This window comes from Myotis myotis, unplaced genomic scaffold (genome assembly GCF_014108235.1).
Source record: "Myotis myotis isolate mMyoMyo1 unplaced genomic scaffold, mMyoMyo1.p scaffold_m19_p_1, whole genome shotgun sequence".
Lineage (NCBI taxonomy): Eukaryota > Metazoa > Chordata > Mammalia > Chiroptera > Vespertilionidae > Myotis > Myotis myotis.
In genome coordinates this window covers 88237665-88255087 of record NW_023416313.1, presented here as the reverse complement: position 1 = coordinate 88255087, position 17423 = coordinate 88237665, and the positions used below count along the sequence as shown (strand labels likewise).

At 44.4% G+C, this 17423-nt stretch overlaps 1 protein-coding gene across 1 annotated transcript in view; it reads left to right on the top strand.

Moving 5' to 3' along the window:
• Window positions 1-17423, top strand: part of ARHGEF38 (Rho guanine nucleotide exchange factor 38) — a 148792-nt gene that overhangs the window by 87215 nt on the left and 44154 nt on the right. The window contains exon 4 of the mRNA XM_036311425.1: window positions 11653-11800. Within this exon, the coding sequence (XP_036167318.1) occupies window positions 11653-11800 (148 nt within the window). The remainder of the gene's footprint in view (window positions 1-11652; window positions 11801-17423) is intronic.

Genomic DNA, 17423 nt, shown 5'->3' with positions numbered 1-17423 from the left:
GAGAATGGATCCCAGGACTATGAGGACTTGTTTCTTGTGATTAAAATAAAAGTAGGGTGGGTTGTTACTAAGTTCCACACTTCCTTCACTGAGGAGAGCGTTACATTCTAGGATGTTCTGCTGCGGGGGCTGGTTGATGGAGGTCAGTGGGGTAGCTGTGCAGTCCCTTTTGAATGGAGCTGTGAAATGTCAATTGCTTCACAGAAAACACATGGAAATAAAGTACTACATTCTATGAGTGTCAGAGTTCTCCGAGTCCCTGAATACTTTCCCAGCGGCCAGAAAGGGAACATGAGAAGTGGGTTGGCAGAGGTGAGACCTTGAAAGTGCACAATAGCCCGGAAAGAACGCGGCCTTTGGAGCGAGCAGGTCTGTTTTAATTCTGGCCCTGTCACCGCTAGCTCTGTGGGTGGGTTAGGACTGCACTTTCCTGCTTGGAATAGAAACTTTGCCCAAAGGACTTAACCAAATAGGGACTTTCCCCTTCCAATAACAATAAATCTATAATTCAGTAGTTCACTGGGGCAGCTGCCTGCTGGCTCCTTGCAGCTTTTTCCTTCATAGTATTTGGCATTTGGCTTCATGGCCTCAAGATGGTTACTCTACTGCCAAGCATGCTTCCTGCAAGAAACCAGAGCAAAACCACCTCCTCCCAAAGCCTTCTCCCTGGGGGGAGGGGGGGGACGGGGGGGGGGTGGAGGCAGAAGCCCTTCCCAGTGACCTCTACCTGTATCTCATGATCTCATTTCACACACGTTTCATGTTGTACACATATGCATTCATACAAAAACACACACCTGCACATACACTTGGCCACCCCTAACTACCAGAGGTTGAAAAAGGTCTGTATTTTTAACTGGGTGCGTTGCTGTTCCAAATTCTGTTCATTTGGGGGAAAAAAGAAAGAAGAAGAATGGATAAACACCTAACAATGGATGCCACATTCACTTGTTCATATTTCAAGTGGGGCTAGCGAGTCCGCCATGGAAGAAAGATACAAGACACAGGGTGCTCCCCCTCTAGAACAGAACCATGAGGGGAGAATTCTTTTCTGCTTTATTGCTGTTGTGTCACCAGCGCCTAAGACAGTGCTCTCAAAAGACAGTCACTGGATGAATGAAATGAATGGGAGAGGGCGATAATGAGAAGTGTTCAGTGTACTGGCCAGCACACAGAGGGAACGCAGCAATTACTCTGTTGTCTCAGAGTCTACCTGTGGTTTTTCCCAGGCTATTTTCAAAGGCTGATGGGTAGCATAGAGCAACTAGCTGTAGCAGAGGCAAGCAATCTCAAGAGAGGTACTTACTAAGATGTGATAAATGGAGAATTATGGGTTGGCCTAAGAACAGAGACCTCCTGACACTGTTACCAACCTTGAGAAGGGAAAAGTTATTGTTTCTTTTCCTAATCCAGCCAAGGGAAACCTTAACTTTCAACTCCCAGAGAAGCAGTGTTTTATTTTGTTGAGGTGTAATTGGCATGTAACATTATATTAGTACAATATAATGATTCCTTACATGTATACATTGCAAAATGATGGCCACAATAAGCCCGGTCAACCTCCAAGAGCCGATGTTTTCTTAATGTGCCAGTTGTTATCAAAATCCCTATCGGAGTTAAAGTATCCAGGACGTCAGAAAGGAGCAGGAAGAGACCATGAGTTACCATTAAAATAAATAGCCGTATTCTCGAACTTAGCCCTGGATTTAAAGAGCATCCAGTCCAACCACATGATTCAGACAAAGTGAGAGCCTGATTTGCCCCCAAGAGCATCAGTAATTATGGACAGTCAGAAGGGAGCCCTTGCTCTTCCTAACACAGGTCATCTACACTAATAAAAGAGAAACATGGTAATTGGTGTACGACCGCTACCCTTTTCATTGGCTAATCAGCGAGATATGCAAATTAACTGTCAGCCAAGATGGCGGCCGGCAGCCAGGCAGCTTGAAACTAACATGAGGCTTGCTTGCCTCAGTGACGGAGGAAACCAACATTCCCCGCCTGCGGCTACAGGCCTCTGAGCCTGCAGTTTAAGAAACGATGTAACAAATACCTCCGGACTTCAGCCAGCAGATTCGCAACATTGTATGCAAAGGCCTGAAACCTACTTTCAGCTGCGGAGGCCTAAGAGCTGGAGCCAAGTGTCAAGCTAAAGCTGGCCCAGAATAAAAAAAAAAAAAAAAGAAAAAAGGAGAGTTTGGGAGTTCAGTCACTCCCAGCCTGAAAACAGCCCTCAGCCCCTCACCCAGGCTGGCCAGGCACCCCAGTGGGGACCCCCACCCTGAAGGGTGTGTGACCAGCTGCAAACAGCCATCATCCCCTCACCCAGGCTGGCCAGGCACCCCAGTGGGGACCCCCACCCTGATCCAGGACACCCTTCAGGGCAAACGAGCTGGCACCCACCCATGCACCAGGCCTCTACCCTATATAGTAAAAGGGTAATATGCCTCCCAGCACCGGGATCAGTGGAGCCATGAGGCCTCCCGGCACCGGAATCAGCATGACAGGGGGCAGCGCCCAAACACCCTGATCGGCCCTGCTCTGTGTGTGACAGGGTGCGGCACCCCAACACCCCCCCCCCCCCAGGCCCTGCTCTGTGTGTGACGGGGTAGAGCCATAACCTCCCCATCGGCCCTGCCCTGAGTGTGACAGTGGCGGCGCCCCAACCCCCTGATCAGCCCTGCTCTGTGGGTGATAGAGGACAGTGCCCCAACCCTCCCCCCGCCCCCCCCCCACGGGCCCTGCTCTGTGTGTGATGGGGTAGAGCCATAACCTCCCCATCAGCCCTGCCCTGAGTGTGACAGTGGCAGCACCCCAATCCCCTGATTGGCCCTGCTCTGTGGGTGATAGAGGGCAGCGCCCCAACCCACTGATCCACCCTGCTCTGTGTGTGACAGGGGACAGTGCCCCAACTCCCTTATCGGACCTACTCTGTGAGTGACAGGGGGGAGCTCCTCAACCCCCTGATGGGCCCTGCTCTGTGTATGACAGGGGGCAGTGCCCCAACCCCCGGATTGGCCCTGCTCTGTGAGTGACAGGGGGTCATGCCACAACCTCCCCATCGACCCTGCCTTGAGTGTGACAGGGGACGGTACCCCAACCCCCCAATCGGCCCTGCTCTGAGCCAGACCAGGGGCTGCACCTAGGGATTGGGCCTGCCCTCTGCCACCCGGGAGCAGGCCTAAGCCAGCAGGTCATTATCTCCCGAGGGGTCCCAGACTGCTAGAGGGCACAGGCCAGGCTGAGGGACCCCCCCTTCCCCCCAAGTGCACAAATTTTTGTGCACCGGGCCTCTAGTGTTATATATTATACTAGAGGCCCAGTGCACAAAATTTGTGCATGGGGGTGGGGGGTTCCCCTCAGCCCATCCCGCACCGGGGATGTCCAACTGCTGGTTTAGGCCCAATCCTGGAAAGGGGGCCAGAGTGGGGATCAGGCCTAAACGGGTAGTCGGATATCCCTCTCACAGTCTGGGACCACTGGCTCCTAATTGCTCGCCTGCCTGCCTGCCTGATTGCCCCTAACTGTCCCCCCTGCCAGCCTGGTTACCCCACACAGCCTGCTGTTCAGTTGCCCGTCATTGCCCTCCCTGTTGGCCTGCTCACCCCACACAGTCCGCTGCTCAGCCTTTTGGTCAGCCCTCACTAACGCCCCTGTCATCCAGGTCGCCCCATGCAGCCTGCTGCTCAGTCATTTGGTCGGCCCTTACTACCCCGCCCACCCCCCGCCGGCCTGGTCACCCCCCTCAGCCTGTTCAGTCGTCCGTTCGGTTGTTTCGGTTGTGACGGTCACTTAGGCTTTTATATATATAGATACCATCTATCTTCACTACCCACTAATGTCCCCCAGTGTGTCCTGCCAGCTGCCAGGCCACCTCCCACTGCCAGATGTGCTGGGTGGATGCTGCTTCAGTAGTGGAGTAGCCTCTCCTCTGAGAGACTCCATGTCAATTATGACACTATCCTATCTGTCCCTGGACACAGTGGTGGTCATGGGGCAGGACCCCACACTCCACTCTGGCCCCCTTCCTTTCTCTCTTTTTTCTCTATATGGTCCAGCTACCCTCACTGGTCCCATTCTTCACCTCTCCTTTCCTCCTAAAACCACTCCTCTGAAATTGCTGTTACCATGTCACCAGAGACCTCAGAATTGTCCAATCCAATGAACATGCTTTCCTGTAGTGCTTCTGAAAATCTTTTACTGAAATATTCCTGTTCTTAGAAGAGAAATATGATGAGCCCCAGGGAATGTGGAATTATGACCTGAAGCCACAGGCATGAAATAACCTTATAGTCTCATTTTATCTTAAGAATTCATGTAAATGTTCAATTCTACTGTTTTATATGAAAATAATGTTCCCCTCCCCCCAAAAAATATCTTAATAAAATTGATACTCAAGGGGTTTGCTTGCTTTAATCGTAACTGCATGTACCACCACCTGGCACCTGCCTTTGGTGTGAATTTCATAACCCTAACCAGGGTCCCTGGGGTATCTTTTTTTTAGTATGCTTTATCCCCAAGTGATGTAGGAGCTAAATGAGACCAAGGGCAAAGAATGGTGGCTTCTGCAAGCATCATTAGCCCTTTTACCCTCTTCCTTCTCACTTCCCCTCCTCACCTTATTCTCCGCTGGAGAACAGAAGGAAGCTGAGACCAAAGGAAGGAATCACAGAAGTGTGTTGGCATTTTGGCAGGCTCACCTACTGCCTTGTTTAGCCCCAGCAGCGGGGCTTGTCCATGGAGCAGAAGCAGATGTGGGCGCTCTCCTTGGCACTGCTGGGTAAAAGCTGCCTGTAAACTCCTTTCACTTGTGTATGGCACTCAGGGAAGTGACAGCCAGAGGCTAAGATCTCACCTGATCTCAGACATTCTTCCCAGGGATTGGGCCATATCCCCCCTCTGTCCTTGGAGCCATTCACCCCTTCTCTGTATTCTAAATACTGTCTTGACAACTTTTATTAGAACCACAGGACTTCCTTTTGGAATATATTTTAGACCTTAATTTATGCTTATTTTAACTAAGATTCTCTTTTGACATCATGGTAGTTGGTTTTCAGAATTAAACTTATTGCATATTATTTTTCTTGTTAATACAAGTAACTTCCTATTTTATAGACTGTGTCTTTTCGGCTCAGGCTGCCATAACAAGTCACCACAGACTGGGTGGCTTACACGAGAGATATTTACTTCTCACAGCTCTGGGGGCTGGAGGACCAAGGTCAAGGTGCCTGGTCCTTGCTGAGAGCTCTCTTCCTGGTTTGCAGTGAGCCTCCTCCCATATCCTCTCCTGGTGGAGAGAGAGAAGGCTCTGGTCTCTCTTCCTCTTCTTATTAGGGCACTGAGCTCATTGTGGGATCTTCCCCCTCATGACCTCACCTACAACTAATTCCCTCCCACAGGCCCCACTTCGGGAAACCATTACACTGGGGGTCAGGGCTTCAACATATGGGTTTCGGGGAGAAACAAGCGTTTAGTCCATAACACTCTTCATAAGTACCAATTCATGAGATATTTTCATAGATTGTTTTTAAAAATTAAACTTCATGGCTAATAAAGAGGGGACTTTCAACTAGTCATGATTTCTCTCCAAATATTTTCCTATGAGAGAAGGAAAAAACATAGTGTGTTGGTTGGAATTATGTTGAGCTGGGAGAAACATGAAACAACACAAAACATTACTAGCTTAAATAAGGTAGATGTTCATTTCTCTATTGTGTAAAAGCCTAAAGGCATTTTAAATCTAGTCTTGCATGGCAGTTCTGTGCCACAAAGTCCTCTGGGATGCAAGCTTCTTCCAGCCCCCAGATATTTTTTTTAAATTGATTAAGGTATTACATATGTGTCCTTTTCCCTCTATTGCCCCCCATCCCACTCCCGTTCATGCCCTCACTGGGCTGGAGAGCATTAAGCTAAATGAAATAAGCCAGTCAGAGAAAGATAAATATCACATGATCTCACTCTGGGGTACAGCCCCCAGATCTTCATGGACAAGGTAGCATCCAAGTTCCAGGCAGCAGAACAGAGGAAAGTGTGACGAAGGAGGGGGAAAGGATGAACTAGCTGCCTCTTAAAGCAAGTTCCTGGCTATTATCACAGGACACTTTTACTTATATCCCATTGTCGGACTTTAATTACATGGCCACACTATTGCAAGGCAGGCTGGTAAATGTAGTTTTTATTTAGGGCAGCCAAAATTCCATTGCTAGAGAGAAGGGGGAGTGCTGGCATTGGGGACAACAGCAGGCTCTTTTACCAGCAAACTTGCTCAGCCTCTTTGCAGCCTTTCTCACTATTTTGTCATTGGCTTTGCTGATACCAATCCTGCTACCCAAGATGTACATCTCTTTCCCAGATCTTTTTCCCCAGAATCCCAGAGTCCAGTATACAAGTCCACAAGGATTCTGCCACTTGAAAATACTATGGGTGATTCAAACTCAGTCCATCTAAAACTAAACTCGTATCTTTCCACTTAAACTCTCTCCTTATCTTGTCAGCATTGTCCATCCATACAGTCACTGAAACCAGAATCCTGAGATACACCTAATTTACCCTCTTCATCTCTCACATATGCTTAACATACATTTTCTTTCTCTCTTCTCCATCCTCCCTGCTTTTGCTTTAGTGGTCATAGCTAACATCTAGTCAGCATTTGCACATTCAAGCTGCTGATATAAATACATCAAATACTTTAACTCATTTAATCTTCACACAACCCTATAATTGTTATTATTCCAATTTCTCAATGAGGAAATTGAGAAACAGAGAGTCAAGTCAGTTTCCCAAATGTCACAAGAGTAAACGGTAAAACCAGAATCTGAAAGATGGTTGTTGGTAATCAAGCACTTTCTCCTAACTGCTATGACTTCCTGTTTTAGCCCTCATTGGTAACTTCTTGTATTATTATGGAAGCCTTTCAATTGGTTTCTCTTTTCCTGTCTCACTAACTCTTTCCCAAATTCCAACTTTCATATGACTGAGTCCCAGACTAATCTCTCGGAAAGACAGTTCAATCATGTTAGGCTTCTGCCTAAAACCCATCAGTGTTTCTCCATCACCTTCAGGCTGGAGTTCCCACTCCTTGCTGATACACAAGGTCCTTCTGGACCTGGCCGCTGCAGGCCAATGCAGCATCTTCTGAAACTTCGCACGGACATGGCATCTGCAGCTATATGAGCCCAATTGCAGTCTCTGAACAGACCTTGCTCCCTCAGTGTGTCTCTGTGCTCTTGCCTTCACTCAGCTCCTATCTCAAGGGCAGACTGTTTTGGAAATAGCTCAAGGTCTTCAAGAACAGAATGGACCCTAACCAGTTTAGCTCAGTGGATAGAGCCTGCGCCCAAGGACTCAGGGGTCCCTGGTTCAACTCTTGTCAAGGACGTGTACCTTGGTGGCAGGCTTGATCCACGGCCCTGGTCAGGCGCATGAAGGAGGCAACGAATCGATGTGTCTCTCTCACATCAATGTTTCTCTCGCTGTGTCTCTCCTTGTTCTTCACACTCTCTCAAAAAATTGATGGGAAAATATCCTTGAGTGAAGATTAACAACAACAACTAAAATAATATGTGGACAAACTTTTCTGTTAAAGATTATATTCAACTAAGATGCTGACTTCCCAGCAGTTGGGGGGAAAAAAAAGAGCAGAATAGGTGACCCTCTGTGTTTCATAGCCCTGTTGACATACTTGCCTCATCGTGTGGTACATGAGTTAGCTCTCCTCTCTCCCTTCATAAGTTCCTTGAGGAAAATGCTGAATCTTTGGATCTGCGGTAGCTACCAAAGTGTTTGGTGCATAATTGTCACTCATTAAATTGTTGCCAAATAAGGATGAAGTAAAGGCTATACTTCTTTTTATTGGATGCCATTTTCCTAGGACAAGAGGATTGCTTGCTTTTCATTGGCTAACCCTGTTTTACTTCCCCGAGGGGAAGTCCATCTTGGAGTGGGGTCAGGATAATTCAGAAGCCTCATGGTTTGGTCTGGCACATCCTGGCACGGACATGCTGGTCTGGAAGTAAAGAAGAGGTGGGCCCTTGCCCTAACCCAGCAGTTTTCAACCTATGGGTCGTGACCTCTTTGGGGGTCGAACGACCCTTTCACAGGGGTTGCCTAAGACCATCAGAAAACACATATATAATTATATATTGTTTTTGTGATTAATCACTATGCTTTAATTATGTTCAATTTGTAACAATGAAATTGGGGGTCACCACAACATGAGGAATTGTATTAAAGGGTCGCGGCATTAGGAAGGTTGAGAACCACTGCCCTAACCGGTTTGGCTCAGTGGATAGAGCATCGGCCTGTGGACTGAAAGGTCCTAGGTTCAATTCCGGTCAAGGGCATGTACCTTGGTTGCGGGCACATCCCCAGTAGAAGGTGTGCTGGAGGCAGCTGATCGATGTTTCTCTCTCATCGATGTTTCTAACTCTCTATTCCTCTCCTTTCCTCTCTGTAAAAAAATCAATAAAATATATTTTTTAAAAAGAGGTGTGCAGCAAGAGGAACATGAATATATTTACATTAATGAAGGGAGCAACATGGAACACAGGAGTAATGAGACCAAGACAGAAAATGCACTCAGTATCCTTGGGACTTGTTTTTAAAGGAGATAAATAGGACATTTAAAAGGGCGCATTCCTTTTTTCCCTCCTTTTGCATGCCAGCTAGTGCAGAATGTCAGGTTGTAGGATTTTTAAAAAGAAGCACAAGACAGTCATATTTATTTTAGAGGATTCTGGTGCCTTTGTGACAGGCAGCCAGAAGTGAAATTACCTTCCCTGGTCTTGGCTCAGTCCCTTCACCGCTTCTAATCATCCCTTCAAACCCACATACATTAGATAGAGGAGTTGCCCTTCACCACTAAAGAAATGCAGCCGCCAGTTATGTTACCGTGGAAACGAAATCATTTCTTGCTGCAAGACACATCGCTTCATCTGCACTGTTATGAAGCAGAATACATTGGTAGGGCTGGGAGGAAATCAAATATTCTGCCCGCCATAGCTGTACGTGGCCTTTGGGTGAATAAATGGTTTTCAATTAGAGTACTTAAATACCTTTTAACTTTAATAATTATTATTAGAGCCCCAACAGAATTTTGCTTGGGAAAGAATAGAAACTTTGACTGCTGTTAAGGGGAGATATACATTCTTTCAAACTAGACCACTGTGCTAAAGAAAATACAAAGGAATTTGCAATTAATGGTTTCATTGTGTGTCAAATAAATGTCTTTTCCTCTGTTTTTTAACTTTCTGACTTGATCCTAGTGTGGATTTATGCGTGTCCTTACCTCTTTCTTTCTTTTGTTTCTATGCTGCTTTGTAGCGAACATACATGTTTACAACTTCATCTTGTGCTGGGCTGTGTACACTAAGCCTCTCGCCCGACTCGCTCCTGAGCGTCCTCAGAGTCTGGTGCTCACTCCCACTGCTGGGCCTAATTCCTCCGCCAGCCCAAGGCCTCACCCCCATGTGCCACCTGGCTCTGTCCCTGGGAGACTCTCTGCATCTTTTGCCCAACTAAATTTAATCACTATCCTATTTTATTTCCTCTTCTTACAACTACTCTATTTCTTACTGTGTGTGTTGCTGTCTTGAAGAGCAAATCTACAAGACCTACATTGCGAGAATGATCAACTCAGTACAATCCCAGGGACAAAACAAGAATTCTTCATACCTTCAGTTCCAAAGATTCTCGCAGTTGCTAAGTTTCTGAAGTCCAACACACACACACACACACACACACACACACACACACACACACACACAGTCTACAATCTTAGGGAAATCCCATATAATGAAAAGGAAAGAAAAGCCTTGCATTGGCTGGATATAAATTAGAAAAGGACTGGTGTTTTAATTCTAGAGATAGTGGAGCAGCATTAAGAGATGAATGATGTTAACTGAGCAACTTGTCAATGCCAGGCACGTTTTACATCCCATTTAATTCTCAAATTCATCTCCAGAGATACTATTACTTATTTCTATTTTAAAAATTATAGAATTGAGTGGAAAGAATTTTTAAAGTCATTCCCCAAGTCACCACACAAATGCTACATGACAGTGATTTCTGATTCTTTCTAACTGCATCACCTTGTACAGTGTCCAGCAAAGCTCTGATGTGTGGAGGGATAATGCCAGAGAGAGAGAGAGAGAGAGAGAGAGAGAGAGAGGGAGAGAGAGAGAGAAGAATATGGTCTCTAATCCTGGCTTTGCCAACAAGAAACAACATGAAGATCAAATGACACTTTGAGAACACAAAATGAATAAATTGCTTGCTACCTATAATCATAATATCCACACTAATTATTCCACTAACACCTACCATAGCAGTACTGGACTAGGAATTTAGGTTGCTAGGACTTTGGGGAAATCATTTATTTCTTTTAAACTCAGATTTGTCTATTCTTATTTAATAAGGATAAATAACCTCTTATCTCCACAAATACAGGGAGTTGAGCCGTTAATATGAGCAAAACATGTTGAAAATACAAAGGACACTTCTATTTCTGAAGGAAGAGTGACTTGTTAGTATAATAGGGCCAGACTAGTAAGTCCATATCACTCCCAATCAATTCAACCCAAATCATTATCAAGCCCAAATCTGCAATGCTTTTGAGAGCAGACCCTATCACATATTTTTTTGAGTGTATCTCAGATCAACTTAACAAGGTGCGGGATAGGGTAGTGGATGCTTAATACACATTTGTAAGTGAAGGAGTGGGTGATTAAGTCAAACCATTGTTCAATACCTATTTGAGCTGTCAGAGACCCAATTTTATCATAATATCTGCCGGGGCACAATCCGCCCAAGTTACTTTATGAAGAAGACAGTCATAACCCTTGTTTATAGTATCCAATTAACATTATTTATTATGTCCATTATTTTAACAGAAATAATGGCCAAATCTTTTTATTATAACATTTAAGGAAATACTTTATTTAAACTCCATTGCTTGCCTTTCAGAGAACCTCAGGAAATGTTGGTGGAATACATATGAAAATGTCATTTTAGTGCCTAAAATGTCACTTCCCATACTTTTAATACATAACGATAGCTGCTCTATGTTGAGCATTTACCATGTAATACTGGACTCTGAACTTCACAAACACACACATACACACACACACACACACACACACACACACACACACACACAGTGTCTTTAATTTTAATAAGGACCCTATAAAGTTGGATCTGTTATTGTTTCCATTTTATAAGTGAGGAAATAGGCTCAGAAGATAAGAATACATTGTCCAAGACATAACCTGTCCACGTCGGCAGCACAGCCCAACCCGAACCCACACAGACTGGCCCTAAAAGGCTGCCCTTTGCCAGGCTCCTGCACACCAGCCAGGTGCACATTCTCCGCTGAGAAAACCAGCTTTCACTGGCCGCCTACCTCCCTTATGCTCATTATCCTTTGCTTTATAAAAGAAGGGGAGGGAGGGAGGAAAAAAGAAGGGCGAGGAAAAGAGGGAGGCGAGAATGGAAAGGAAAGGAGGGAAGGTCACTAATGTTTTCCACCTCTTCTGAATGACCCCGGGCATAAACTGGTACCCAACCAACACTCGTTAGTGTTGCTGAAGAATAAGTATGTGAAGTCCCCGTTGGGTCTGACCTGATATCATTTTGCCTTTGTTTTACATTTGTCAGGAGAAGTGTTCTTGCAGATGAAAGGGCCGCTGGAAGATATTTATAAAATCTACTGCTATCACCACGACAAAGCGCACAGTGTCCTCGAGGCCTATGAAAAGGAGGAGGAGCTGAAGCAACAATTGAGCCTCTGCGTCCAGTCCTTACAGTAAGGCCTTTTCCAATGACGATTTCCATGTGCCTTCAGTTGCCTGGCAGGGAACATTTTAACTGGATGCAGATGAAAGATCTCACGTAAATCCTGGGTTTTATCGGACTGGCAGGACGCTCTACTTTGCGTTCTCTTTATAAAAAGCTGGCATGCCAGAAACACTGATTGACTTTTTTCCCCCTGTGCAAAGAGGCTGAAAATAACATAGGAGAACACTCAGGGCTCTGTGGAAATAGAATAATGCAACATCGAAAAGTGAAATGTCCCAGCCAGTGTGGCTCAGTGGTTGAGCATTGACCCAGGAACCAAGAGATCAGGGTCCAATTCCGGGTCAGGGCACATGCTGACGCTGCGGGCTTGATCCCCAGAAGGGAGTGTGCAGGAGGCAGCCGATCCATGTTTCACTCTCACGTCGATATTTCTTTCTCTCCCTCTCTAAGAAAAGGAAAAGAAAAAGTGAAATGCAGAGGAAAAGTCCCCCCTTAAAGCTGTTGTTGCTTGCCTGCTCCACATAGGTGGAGGGATGTGTGAGACAACATGTGGCTCCGTGACCCCTGGGGGACATGGGATCATCCAGTCAGCGGAATGTCCATGACTCTCTAGATGGCCTTCACCTTCCCACAGAGGGGAGACTGGCGAACACTGTCAAAGCGTTCAGGCCCTGTTAAAGTTTGTTTCTGGAAAATTAGTCATGCCTTCCTCCTCGTTCCTAAATTGTAGGTGGGAGGTGCCACATAATATATTTTTATATATAGAAGAAATATATATGCACTATAAATATCTGAAAAAAATAAGAAAACATTAATGAGATAAAAACCCTTGCTATTCCATGTATTAACTCCTCACTAAACCATGTATTAGTAACCACAATTTGCATTTTCTTCTGATCTTGTCTATATGCATACATGTGGACATGTGTTGAGGGTGATTCTTTTACATGAAATTAGTATTTTATTGTATACTAGAGGCCGGGTGCATGAAATTCGTGTACATTAGAAGGGAATTAATTAGAGGGAATATTTTTGTAATATATTTTATTGATTTTTTAACAGAGAGCAAGGGAGAGGGATAGAGTTAGAAACATCAATGGGCCCTAACCGGTTTGGCTCAGTGGATAGAGCGTCGGCCTGCAGACTCAAGGGTCCCAGGTTCGATTCCGGTCAAGGGCATGTACCTTGGTTGCGGGTACATCCCCAGTAGGGGGTGTACAGGAGGCAGCTGATCAATGTTTCTCTCTCATCGATGTTTCTAACTCTCTATCCCTTTCCATTCCTCTCTGTAAAAAATCAATAAAATATATTTAAAAAAAAATAAAAAGAAACATCAATGGGAGAAACATTGATTCAGCTGCCTCCTGCACACTCCCTACTGGGTATGTGCCCTCAACCAAGGTACATGCCCTTGACCGGAATCAAACCTGGGACCCTTGAGTCTGCAGGCTGATGCTCTAGCCACTGAGCCAAACCAGTTAGGGCATAGAGGGAATATTTTAATATTGCTATTTTCCCTTTCTCTATAATAGAAGTGTCAGAGATGAAAGAAAACTAGTAAAATGTATATGAAAATAATATATAAATTTATTAATAAATAAACAATAACAGCGTCACATCCCCTGGCCAGCACCAGGTGGAGGACACAGCCTCATGTCCCCCAGCCTCGCCGCGCATGCAGCCCTGCCCACCCGTGCCTGCCATGAACACAGCCTCCTGCTGATCGGTCATTATGGTGTAAGGGTGTCACAACCATTTGCATATTAGCCTTTTATTATATAGGATTATATAGGATACTAGAGGCCCAATGCATGAAAATTCATGCAAGAGTAGTCCTTCCTTTGCCAGGTTGCTGGCACCAGCTTCCTTCCAGCACCCGGGACCCGGGCTGCTTCCCTCCTCTGACCACCCGCAGGCACCCAGGACCCGGGCTGGCTTCCCTCTGGCCCTGGCTTTGTCAGGAAGGATGTCCGGAAGATGTCTGGTCTAATTAGCATATTACCCTTTTATTATTATAGATAGTTTTCTACCACATGAAGCTTAAAGCCAAAAATCTGCCCTAGCCCACATCGTACCCAGTGGTTCTGTTGTGGTCTTTTATTTTTCAGAATTACTTCTTGTCAAGTGGTTTTGATTAGGCTGAGAATTAACCAAACAGAGAGAGCTACAGTGTATAAATCAATGCACACCAGCCAGTCTGACCCTCTGGTGCATCCCCTTATATACACACTATTGTAGGGGCCCAAATGGGGGTCCTGATAGAGTACAAAAGGCTGGTAGCTGAATTAAAGTTCAATCAGGAGACTAAGTGAGACTGCTCTAGAGAAAGCCTTTGCAGATGAGAACTGGGACTGAAAGTGGGTTTAAAAACTAACTTGATTGCCCTCTACTGGTCATTAAGGTATTACAGTTCTTTAACCATTTTTCTGCCCATGTTGTGGAAAAGAAAATATATTTAAGTCACTAAATCTAAATAATTTACTTAGTGCTTGTGATGCACCAAGCATCATTCTGGGATGAATGCTGAAAATACAAAAATAAAGAAGTCTTAGACCCTGCCCATAAGGAGCTCAATATGATCAGGTAATTTCTTTTTTTTTTTTAATCCTCACCCGAGGATATGTTCCCATTGATTTTTAGAGAGTGGAAGGGATAGGGAGAGACAGAGAAAGAACATCGTTGTGAGAGAGACACATCAATTGGTTGCCTCCCAGGCCCCGACCTGAGCTGGGGATCAAGCCTGTAACCAAGGTACACGCCCTTGACCGGAATTGAACCCTCGACCCTTCAGTCCCTGGGCTGACCCTCTATCTATCCACGGAGCCAAACTGGCTAGGGCTGATCAGCTAGTTCTTAAAGATTATATGTAATAGCAGCTCTAGTTCATTATTTCTCCACTATTTGAAAATTAGTTCAGTGTTAGCAAATCAATTCACAGAAACCTTAAAGTTTGAAGCTGTATTTGTATTATTAATATATTAAGAGAAAACTCTTCTAAATATAAAGATACTGTCTATTCCTAGGGAAAAGTTATGGTGTTATCCTGGATGTGAATGAACAACTTTTCTATCTGATCCAATAAATGTCTAGATTGAGCCATTTCGCTTCCTCAGCTTCTAGAATGAAAGAGAGGAATCTTATGGTAGTGGAACCGCTAACGATCATCAGTCCAACTCCAACCCCAGGAACGGTGCTCCATACGGGAAGGGGATGCAGTTCATTACTTTGGCAGGTGCTCTTAACAGCTGCCCAGAGGTGGAGCTGCCTGCTCAGGGGGGTTGAACATTCGTGTATTATTCATGAAGCTTTTGACTCCTAAGAGAGAGAGCTTGACCCTGCCAGAATATTCCACTAGGCCAGTGATGGCGAACCTATGACACACGTGTCAGAGGTGACACGCGAACTCATTTTTTTGGTTGATTTTTCTTTGTTAAATGGCATTTAAATATATAAAATGAATATCAAAAAAAAATGAATATCAAAAATATAAATCTTTGTTTTACTATGGTTGCAAATATCAAAAAAATTCTATATGTGACATGGCACCAGAGTTAAGTTAGGGTTTTTCAAAATGCTGACACGCCGAGCTCAAAAGGTTCGCCATCACTGCACTAGGCAGTAGAGCTCCATATCAGACCCCTTAAAAGCCAACTAACCAGCTAAAGGCAGAGGTTAACTCTTCGAACTTCAATAAGTCTGAATTATGGAAAATTACTTTCAGACCCAATGGTTTATTTGATCTTTTTCTGGAAGCCTCCAGTCATTGCCCTGGTGATGTCCCAAATCTTGTGTATTCAGCACCAGGCTGGTTTTAGAGAATAATTCCAGGCACTGGAGGGTGCTGAGGTTTAGAAAGCACAAAATCCAAAGAAATTAATATTGGCAGGACTGTTTTTTAAGGGAAAGAAAATCAAAATAAAGTAGCTTAAGTTAGAGCTCTTTTCCCAAAAGTTGCCTTTCCATGAACATAAAGTCAGTGATGAATTGTCCTGGTCTGCCTGAAAGCGGAGAGCAGTAGAATTATTGACATTACTATAATACTGACCTCAATTGAGCTAAGCTTTAAATTCTGGGAACAGGTTTTCAAACAGGTTTATAGGCCAAAGAGAGTCTGGAACACCCAAGGGCTTGGTTTCCCTTGCCAAGTAATCAGTCAAAGCTATTACTGTGGCCCTGCCTTTTCCTTGGGGCTAAATAACAGAGCCCAAGTGCCCAGTTGCCAATTTCTAGTGAATATTAGGTGCGGCCTCCATTGTCTATCTTGCAAGGGTTATTAGAATAAGTGGGTTTGAAGCAATATTCATGAGAGAAGTGGTTTCATGCTTCAGAAGTTAAACCAGAATTTTAAGAAACTTAGGTTGCATTTTAGCCAAAATTAAAATAAGTTTATTGAGGGCTTAATAAATATTTATTAAGACTGCTAGAAAATGTCAAAATCATTTAAAAATATATGTATAAGCATAGGTAGTTCTTGCCTCCTAGGAACACACCTTCTACTTGGGTAGATACACAAAACCATCTGAAAAGTTGAATGACAATGCCAGAGTTAATGAAAATAACACACCAGGAGCTGTCACGGTGAGATTCAAGACTAATTTCCAAGAAGATGGTAGAGAGATTGTTTGGTTCTGTAACAGATGTGAGCTCATAACCTTTGGCTATTCTCTGAAGCCCAGTATCTTTCAAAAGAGAAAATAATATTTGTATCCAGAAAGCTATTTTGAATCCCTTAGGAATGTTAGGGCAGTGTTTTTTGGTGTGCGTGTTCCCCTGCGCCAGATCAACCAAGGATGTATACTAAACATGCAGACTCCTAAACTCTGCTCCAGACCAAAACAACAACAACAACAATAACAATAATAAATGGGATGGCTGAGGGTCCGATCCAGGAATCGGCACATTAACCAGTACCCTCATGTGGTTGGTACACAATCAAGACCTACTTGGAAGGAGAAATGCCCTCAGTTCTCTCTCGCTGCTTTCCCTGAGGCACCCGGGCTTTTTCCATGACTATGGATGCAGTCTAAGCAGTAAGTTCAGGGTTCGGAGACCTTAAGAAAGAAAAGACTAAAACTGTCCAGAAGCACAGCACCACATCTGCATCTGCAGCACACAAATTGGAAACTTGCAAGTTTTTACTTATTCATCAAGGAGTGTTTACGCAGTTGCATTAACACTGTATTAATGCAGTCTCTAAATTTATGGAAGTTATTTGCTAAAGATGTAGTCACTCTGTCTCTTTGGGGCTATTTAAGGTTTCTCCTCTGTATGAGAAAAGTGAAAAATAGAAGAGTTCTAAATGCCAGTGTAGCTATAATTAGCACAGCCTGTCTGCTGCCTCCTTTTTCTGTTTTTCTTGTTGTAAATACCGCCAAATCCCTGCTGCCCTTCAGAGGCCCTAGAGATCTGTGTATTTTGTAATAATAATAATAATAATAATAATAAAAGAATGAAGGGTTTTTCCCAAAAAATTTTTAGTAGCTGAAGACACATTTCTAGCTTCACCTCTAGTTATGAATGTATCTTCCTAAGTCCATCATTCGTAGAAGGAAAACTTCTAACTTACAGTCATTTGAGTAAGTTAGGAGTCTGCATGTTTAGTATACATCCTTTGGCTGCTCATATTCCAA